Below are 8,871 nucleotides of genomic sequence, written 5' to 3'. Positions count from 1 at the left end.
GAAATGGGTTTTAGGTCTGCAGAATGCACTCACTGTAAAATCAGGAAGAACCACATTCCAGACAGGGATGAAATAATAAAACACACATGGCATTATTAAAAAAAAAAAAGTCTCTGATTGATCCCTTATGTTTGATCTTCAAGGAAACTTGGTCTTCACCTCTCCTCAAATAAAATAAAGGGAGGTGTGGGGGGGGGGGGGGGGGGGGGAATTAAAAAAACAGAGCGAGATGAGCGAGCCAGAAGACTCAGCTGAGGTCACTGAGCACATGGGCCCAAAACGTTCAGCACCGCTTCCACAGTGAGGAGGGAGACCGTTTGGGATCTGGACCGAACTGCACCAGGCGCGACGGTGAACAGCCGCCTCAGGGATCCTGCAGCCTGCCCCTGGAGCGATAACTCAGCCTGCAGGGGATACCCCAACACAAAGAGGGGGTCTGGCATCGCTCTAAAGGCACAGGGGGATCTGCGTCCTCCCCCCCCCCGCCCCCCACACACAGAAAGAGTAACTCACCAGCAGGTATGATATTAACATTTGCTTTTGGCAATGGGGGGGGGACAGGTATTGTTAAAATTATTATGGGAATAATTCAACTGAAATTTAAAAAATATAAATAGTGCTTTGCTAAATTAGGTGTGCTTTGTCAAGCATTGCCTCAGGTTTGGGGAAATAAAGCTTCAAAATAATTATTAAAGGTATTTGGATTTCAGATACAGTATCACAAGTAACTCAATCCCATTTTTCATATTTGATACTGTTGATATAAACTTGCATTTGCTGAACCAGCACAAAGGGGATAGATCCAAATACCATATATAAAGGGGCGATGTCCCTTTTATATGTAAGAGAATTTCTTTATTCTCAGATGACAACCATAAATTTAAAGCTCATTAACATCATAATAAATTACTGAAGTTACCCACAGACATAGTATCATTACTTGAAAAGGGAAAAATCTCTATATTTTTGTAATAGTTTTCCAGTAATAAAAAAAAGACATCTAAACTTCAGCAATTTCCTTCGAAAAGCATACGTAAAACTACGCACAACCTGCCTCATTAGACAGCTGGGGAAGACATTTTCTGACCACTAACAACATAAACTGTAATTTAGGGAACAGAAAGCCCAGATTATACAGGAAGGTTAAGTTTTCCACATTAACCTAATGAGAATGTAAGAATTCAATTTGAACTACGGAATAGTATTGCAGTTTTCTTTGTGTATGTGTGTATGTGTGTGTGTGTGCGCGTGAGAGTGCGCGTCCACCATCTGCAAAAACAGAAGTTATCAAGTGCTGACTTGGGCTTATATAAAAGGAAATAAAGTGCAGTTGTAGTACTCCAAACAATCAAAATATCTGAAATATTTAACAAATATTCTATATTTGTTGCATTAAAAATTGCTCCTCAGTGCAAGTTATGACATTTTTCTCAGAATAAATGTAGAAATCTTACTTAAGAGACAACCGACTTTCATTTGATTGCTGTTGCTTTTTCCCCAACAATCAGGCATCGAACGCTTGGTCCAAGCATCTATATGTAGTGCCATTATAAAATAATTTTAAAACCGCTCCACCGAGAAAGTACAAAATAAGATAAACACATTACTCATTTGTATTAAAATATTTTTGAACCCTTGTTTCAGTGCAGATGCATTTCCAAAAGTGGCATAATTCTAACCAGAGTATTATGTCTGAAGATGCAGATTCATAGTGATCAGGACACTCAATTGCATTATTAATGAGCCACATGGGCATTTGGGAGATAGATGCTCCCTGAGTGCACAGCTTGGGGTAATTTACAGTAGGTGGACTAATCTCCAGTACAGCTGGAGATGCCTGTTTACGGAATAAGCAAACTTTCAAAGGGAATACTGCAAATGTTGCTGCAAATATTTAGGCAGAAAACATCCTTTACAAAGAATAGAACAGGCATTTTTACATTACCAAACCATAATACCAAATTATTGTGTGAATGATAGCTTCCTAATTTGTGCTGAACAACCAGAAAAATTCACAGTATGATGTTTCAACCTGTAGTTTTTCTATCATTAACTTTTACACTATTTTATTTATTTATTTATTTGACCTATAACAGAACTTCCAATCTGGACACAATCCAAAAGTGTTAACAGTAAAAGTCATGTTGTCTATATGTGACGTTTGCATTAAAAGAGTGACCCTGTACAGCAGAGAAAGGCTTTCAAGCAGCCCTACTGCCCAGGTCCCTCACCACATGACCTCATACTAGCCTTACAATAAAGTAGTGTGCAATTCCAGAGAATAACACACAGCATGAAAAGATTTTTCTGCAATGAATAAAATGATTTTCAGAAATCTGTAGGACTTGAAATGTCACAGAAACAAGCAAGAAGCATTCCCCTCTTGAACCTCTAGAGCCTTGTAAACTGTACAAAAGAATGTCATGACCAGACAGCAAATGGTAAAAACTTATTTTAACCTTACAGTTAATGCATTTCTTCCAACTCAGCTGGCAGTTCTAGAATTTCCATTTCTCCAACTGCATTTTTTGTAATACAGAGGCTTGAACCAATGTTGATTCACTGATGGTTATCAGAAATCCCATTATAAAAAAATGAGTAAAACCAGGCTATACAAACTGCAGTATGGAACGGTGATCAGGGACTTGTGACTTCAGCTAAATGGTCATGAATTCCATTTCTCCTGTCTGCCCTCGAGCCATGTGCTCCACCTGCAGTGCAACAGTAAAAACCCAGCTGTGAAAATGGCTTCCAGACCGCATAGGCAGCTCTGGATGAAGCAGTTAGCCACAAATTAAAAATATCAGCTTCATAGACAGATGGCAAATAGTTTTGTCTGTGTTCGGGAGACTCTGTGCGGAACGCCAGAGTGGCTTTTGCCAGCAGGTACTTTAAACATTTCAGGCCCTTTTTCCCCTTTTCTTCTTCTTTTTTAAACAGTGACAGTGAAAGCCCACTGAAGCATGGATCTCCCAAATTGCTGGCTTCTACTTGCCCTTCTCGTCGGGGTAAACGTCCTGTGTCAGGACTACGACGACGCCTACGAGAGCAACTATTCCGAAAATGATGCCGAGGTACTTCTTCCCCCGCCTTTGGAATACATGGACATTTACGCTCCGTACCCCCTGGGGTGTGCCCCCGAGTGCTTCTGCCCCCCCTCCTACCCGTACGCCATGTACTGCAACAACCGCAAGCTGAGAGCCATCCCCGCCATTCCCCGCCACATCCGCCACCTCTACATCCAGTCCAACGACATCGAGGCCCTGGCGGCCGAGCCCTTCGCCAACGCCACCTCCCTCACGGACATCAACCTCAGCCACAACAGCCTCAAGTCCCCGCTGGTGGACCGCAAGGCGCTGGCCAAGCTCAAGAGCCTCCTGCACCTTCACCTGGACTACAACCAGCTGGAGGAGGTGCCCCCCTCTCTGCCCAAAACTCTCCATCAGCTTTCCCTCGGCTTCAACAAGATCTCCAAGCTGTCGGTTGACGCCATGCAGGGCCTGGCCGGCATCGCGGTGCTGGACCTCTGCAACAACCGGCTGACGGATGCCGGCATCAAGGGGAAGGTGCTCTCCGGCATGAAGAGCCTGATGCAGATCAGCATGTGTGGCAACAGGCTCAAGTCCATGCCGTCCGAGCTGCCGGCCTCCCTGATCCTGCTGTCCCTGGACAACAACTCCATCTCCTCCATCCCCGAGGGCTACTTCAAGAAAACGCCCAACCTCCTGTCCCTGAGGATGTCCTACAACAAACTGAAGGCCGTCCCCTACAAGGTGTTCAACCTGTCCAGCCTGACGGAGCTGAACCTGGGCCACAACCAGCTGTCCAGAGCCTTCTACGTCCCCAGAGCCCTGCAGCACCTGTACCTTAATGACAATGAGTTTCTAAGTGAGTTTCCACTCTGAGCAAAGCAGCTATGCTGTGCTGTGCAGGTGATACTTGTGTCAACAATGCCAGTCGCGCATTTGCTTCTTTGTAATTATTTTCCATCTTTTAAAATGGAAACAATGCTTGTCAAATCTGTTGTGTTTCTTTTGCCTTACTGGATGATATTAGTTGACACTGACTGTACTTACATTTGGAGTTAGATCAAATCCTTTCTCATTAAAATAAACCGAGAATAACTGGCCATATACATTAGGAAACACAGCAAAGAAAACTGTAAATTGTAATGAATAAGTTTTTCAAAGACTAATGGATCATGTAATTAGCTGAATTATTTCATTTGTTTACCACTGCCAATGTCAAGACAATATAAATATACTACATAATACATTTTTAAGTGAATAACTTATTGTTCAAAACATAACTGTTGCCTTGTGTTTTCCAGATCTGAATGTCTCACTTATGTGTTCTTCTCTGGACCAAGACAACCCCAACCTACTGACCTACATTCGCATCGACAACAACAGGCTGAAGAGAGCGATTGACTACTACATCTACGCGTGCTTCCCTCGCATCCAAACCATTTTCTACGGAGAGCAGAAGGCTGAGAAGAAACCACCCCCCACCACCAAAAAAGGACCACCCCCACCAAAAAAGGCCAGTCCCCGGCTAAAGGGAGACAAGGAAAACAATGACGGAGATGCAGAATGAGACACATAATATTTATCTATCGTCTGCATTACAGAGCACAGGTTGAGTTCACACTTCTAGAATACCCCCTGCATGCAAAAAAAAATATTATCAGGAAAAATTAGGAGGAGCGTTTATAAAGACACGAGTTCTCACATACATGGACTTCAGGCCCTCATTAAATCTGCCATAGACTATGAACCATGCACACAAAGTCACAGAAGGCACATTTTAATCAGTGGACAAATGGTGTGACTTTAAAAACCTGTCGGAATCTCAAGTGTGTAACTTTTTCCTGAGTACAGAACCGTACTCATCCTGTTTCAATACAAAGCTTGGGAGGGCCTCTACAAACCAGCCACCATTCCACACCGCTCCGTGGCAGCATACTTGACTATTATGAGTTCTCGGGGCTGTGTCATCTGGCATTAAGGATGCAGCTGAGAATGCTGACTGCGTACAGTCTATATTTTACAGGAGCTAAAATCAGCAATGCTGTTACAGAGTTGTCTTAGATGAGTTGGCTTAAGTCTGCCAACTAATTTTAATCCACTTCCCAATGACAGTCTCGACAACCAATTAACAGCCACAGAAGAATGAAAGCAGTATGATTTGTAAAGACTTTAGTGTATAAGGACACAACTCATCTTGAACCAATTAGGAAATGATTTTTCGAATGGCAAAAAAGTTCAGTCAAGTTTGCTGCGTTGAGGCTGATCCTGGATGCTACCCAAACGTCCATTTATTTGAGCATACTCACCACCATACTCTGCCAATCAAACCTGTGCTTGAATTTTATTGAATAGGCTCACATGCATGCATGATCGGATTACGCTCACTTGTCAATGATGCAGTAGGCATGAATAGAACACAAGCTGATAGGGTACTATCATTTTACTGTATAAGTTAACACATTGCATTTTCTTTCATGTTATGATCTTCTCTTTTTAATGTCATTATTTATTGTCAGTCTGTGGGACAGTCATAGATGAATAGCAAACTTTTACAAATCACACAGAAGAGAAAACACATCATTTTAAAATTATGTGATGCTTTATTCTGTTACTATGGCCAGTGTTCAGTTTGCAGTTAACTACAGATTTTAATCATTTTTATCATAATGTGCCAGTAAATGTTGTACCCTTGGGGGGAAAAAAATAATTTAAAAAATGACCTAACACTCTGGAAGGAAAGTTGTAAATTAGTGTTGGTTGAATGACACAGAGCCATACTGCTAGGTGGTGTATTCAGTTAAGGCACCACAACATGCTGCATGCATAAGGGTACAGGAGGGCTCTGTCTACAGTCTCCCAAATCGGCAGTGGGGTTAAGTGCTTAAATGCGGCTGCGGTCGCAAACGTTTGGACGTTCCAAATTAAGGTGAGAATTAGACATGTACAGCCCTATGTTGGCTGTCAATATCAAATATATTTTTTGTTAATGAGAGTCTCAGTAGGGGTGTACTTGAACCTGAACACCCTATTCAAAAATGTACAGAGAATGTGTCCTTTATTAAATAGGTCAGTATTATGCCATGTCTTCTTATGCGGAGTCTTCTTATGTGGTCTCTTGGAAAGCCAACATACAAAAAATGTCATTATGAGATCCTACTAACAGCTTGTTTGATTATTAGTCAACATAAATGATTTATAGCTAAAATGAGCCTGCTAAAAAAAGTAATGCAACACACATTCCAATAACTATTTCAAATTAAAATATGTTCAATTGCTATGAACATTTCAGAGTTCTGAACAACCCCCATTCGAGGTTCCCCCAGTGGTTCGATAGGCACCTCACCCCTCACAACCCGGGCCTCCGCCCCCTAACCCCCACCCCTCGCCCCTTGGGTGGAATTGCAACATTACTCTTTTCAAGAAACTTCCGATAAACAAACACATAATGGGATAACACACACAAAAGTGGTTTATATGCACCCTTCACCCAATTTTAACACTCAATAAACAAGTCCCACTGTGTCCCAAAGCCTTGCCCCTCACAGGAGGACCACAGGAGGACAGCAAGCCAAGGCACATTGTAAATCAGCATGAAGGACCAACCGCTCTCCAATTAATTTTTCACAGGGCACAGAATATTTTTAGGCAGGCTACACATTTTCCATTCCTATTTACAGAGAATGTCATGCACAAGCAGCCTGACGGGTACAGCGGACATGTGCAGAAACGTTGTTTAGCACATTCACGATTTTCGAAATGCTGGCCAGGACAGTCGCATGTTTGATGCATTTATTTTATTTAATTTTTTAATTTCGTAAAAGGCCAACAGTTTAGCCTTAGCTGACTGCAATATTCAATGTCCTAGTCCGGGCAAATGCTGTTAGGGGTGTTCTGACCAATGTCCATCTTCTCCATGTTGTCCTCGTTTTGTGGCCCTTTTCTTGAAGACACACAGAACGCATCACACAGAAGTGATGAGTCTGACTTCCACTGAATCTACTGCACTCCCTGTAGGACAGAATTTCCCCCCTATCCATCTCCTCCAGGCACCACAGCCAGCATTTTTTTTTCTTCCCTCTTACTGTCTGTCTGGAAAATGGCCATAAATAGCACCTGGACACCATAAATCTTCACTAATGGAAGTTTATAAATTGTTACACTAAAAGATTTTGCAACACAGACCCCGTAAAATCAAAATAACCATTTTTAATATTTATATTATACAATAAGAACCAAAGGAGAAAAACATTACAATATTAGGCAATGTTCAGTTGAGATTTGTAAATTTTTTTTTTTTATTCAGAAAGCTCTTACACTGCCCACTACAGGAAGATTTGCTATTGAACGTTTGGAAGCCAGGTTTCAAACACATGGCATTTAGATTTTAACCAATCAGTGGTCTGACCGTTTAGTGAACTGCCAGAAATTAACTCAAAATGAATATTAATACAAAAGAGATGCTGTGTCAAACCTCCAGCTCTTTTATTTAGACATAACATACCTTATATGAAAAATAAATTATATTATCAAATATGCACCCTCTGATTCACAGGTCCAGCTCTCTGAACACTGCAGTACATAGTGGGGAGGTGGGGGCTACCAGAGTTCACAAGCCTCTTCTGTTAATAGGATCTGGTCTTCATAACGCAAGGGGGGGCCACAAAAATGTACATAATGCTAATGCTATCTAGTTAAAAAGGGGTAAGTCTATGAAGTACTATTCGGATGCCTTATATAATGGGCAACATAAAGTGCTCAGAGTTTAACTTTATTCCTTGAGGCGATGGCTAAAACCGAAGGGCCAGGAGAACTTTCACTTAGAGCTGAGGGTCGGCGGGGAACCATAAATGAGGGCTCTAAATAAAACATGCTCAACAACTTTATAACCTCACTCATGTTTCAAGTATGTCTACCGGCTGGACAGAGATGCTCTACAGAAGGAAAGCATAAAATAAAAGCTCTCAGTAAAAGCATTCACTACAGGCACTGGCATTCTTCTCAGTGCAGCACACTTGTACAAGCTTGTGCATCCTCTGTTTTGGAGGTGCAGGGCAGGGATTCCACGTGTATCCATGCGTTTCTCACTGAAACACATTTGACTCAAATTTACAGTTGCAAACTGATTTCTGTTCATAAGGTGCCTCTGACATAGCTGTAAGCCCTCCCAAAGGGCACAGGGATTAGAGATAACATTCATTTTGATCCAAAGTCATGAGTGAAAGAATGCAACATTGTGGAAAACACACCTTCAGCTGATTGCCACCTTTGGTGTTCCATTATAACACTGATTTCCGTAACATTCCATGTACAACACTATACTGTTACATAGACAAGGAAGAAGACAAATTTTGGTGGCTCACGACCAGTACCAGGAACACCATACCAAAACGGTCATGGCTCTTGTACAGATGGGCCAAAAATGTGCAACTACTTAACGACACTGTTACTACTCTCTGCAGTAACTCAATTAAGGGAACAGTAGCATTGTACAGGGCCTTGATCCTATAACCATCTGTTCTGAAGTACACCATAAACTGAACTCAAGGCACAGTGCCAGAACCTCTCTAGAACCTCTCTCTAAGAAAATCAGTGATTGGGTCAAAACCCGAGATACACTGCTCCCTGCTTTAACCCCTTCTGCAGCCCCCCCCCCACCCCCTTTTGAACACAAGCTTCTATTGTATGGTGCACAGCTCAAGATTGGGCTACAGAGCATCATTCTGGTTGATCAGACATCTCATCTAGGAACTGCACACTATTTCTCTACGAGCCAACCTCCTACTCTCCCCCTCTGGGGTTGATTGGTATGCCTGAATGTAAAAAACACACCCCCTCATTATCA

At 42.1% G+C, this 8,871-nt stretch overlaps 1 protein-coding gene across 2 annotated transcripts; it reads left to right on the top strand.

The window, feature by feature from the left end:
* The first annotated feature begins 266 nt into the window (after positions 1-266).
* omd (osteomodulin) lies at positions 267-6,310 on the top strand. 2 transcript variants are annotated; one of them, XM_035389352.1, is made up of 3 exons: positions 267-519; positions 2,941-3,888; positions 4,331-6,310. In XM_035389352.1, the coding sequence occupies exons 2-3, from the start codon at positions 2,964-2,966 to the stop codon at positions 4,594-4,596; spliced, it is 1,191 nt and encodes a 396-aa protein (XP_035245243.1). In that variant the 5' UTR covers positions 267-519; positions 2,941-2,963; the 3' UTR covers positions 4,597-6,310. The 2 variants fall into 2 exon arrangements, with proteins under 2 accessions (XP_035245243.1, XP_035245244.1); XM_035389353.1 differs by lacking the exon at positions 267-519 and having other exon boundaries at positions 2,772-3,888.
* The last annotated feature ends 2,561 nt before the right edge of the window (positions 6,311-8,871 follow it).

Source organism: Anguilla anguilla, chromosome 13, assembly GCF_013347855.1.
Source record: "Anguilla anguilla isolate fAngAng1 chromosome 13, fAngAng1.pri, whole genome shotgun sequence".
NCBI classification, from domain to species: domain Eukaryota; kingdom Metazoa; phylum Chordata; class Actinopteri; order Anguilliformes; family Anguillidae; genus Anguilla; species Anguilla anguilla.
The sequence above is the reverse complement of the archived record's forward strand: the minus strand, read 5'-3'. Positions and strand labels throughout refer to the sequence as shown.

Bases quoted from the DNA above. Each gene is read 5' to 3' on its own strand.
- omd (XM_035389352.1), top strand. From the start codon at position 2,964: ATGGATCTCCCAAATTGCTGGCTTCTACTTGCCCTTCTCGTCGGGGTA. The intron at 3,889-4,330 runs GTGAGTTTCCAC...TGTGTTTTCCAG, and splicing joins TAATGACAATGAGTTTCTAA to ATCTGAATGTCTCACTTATG.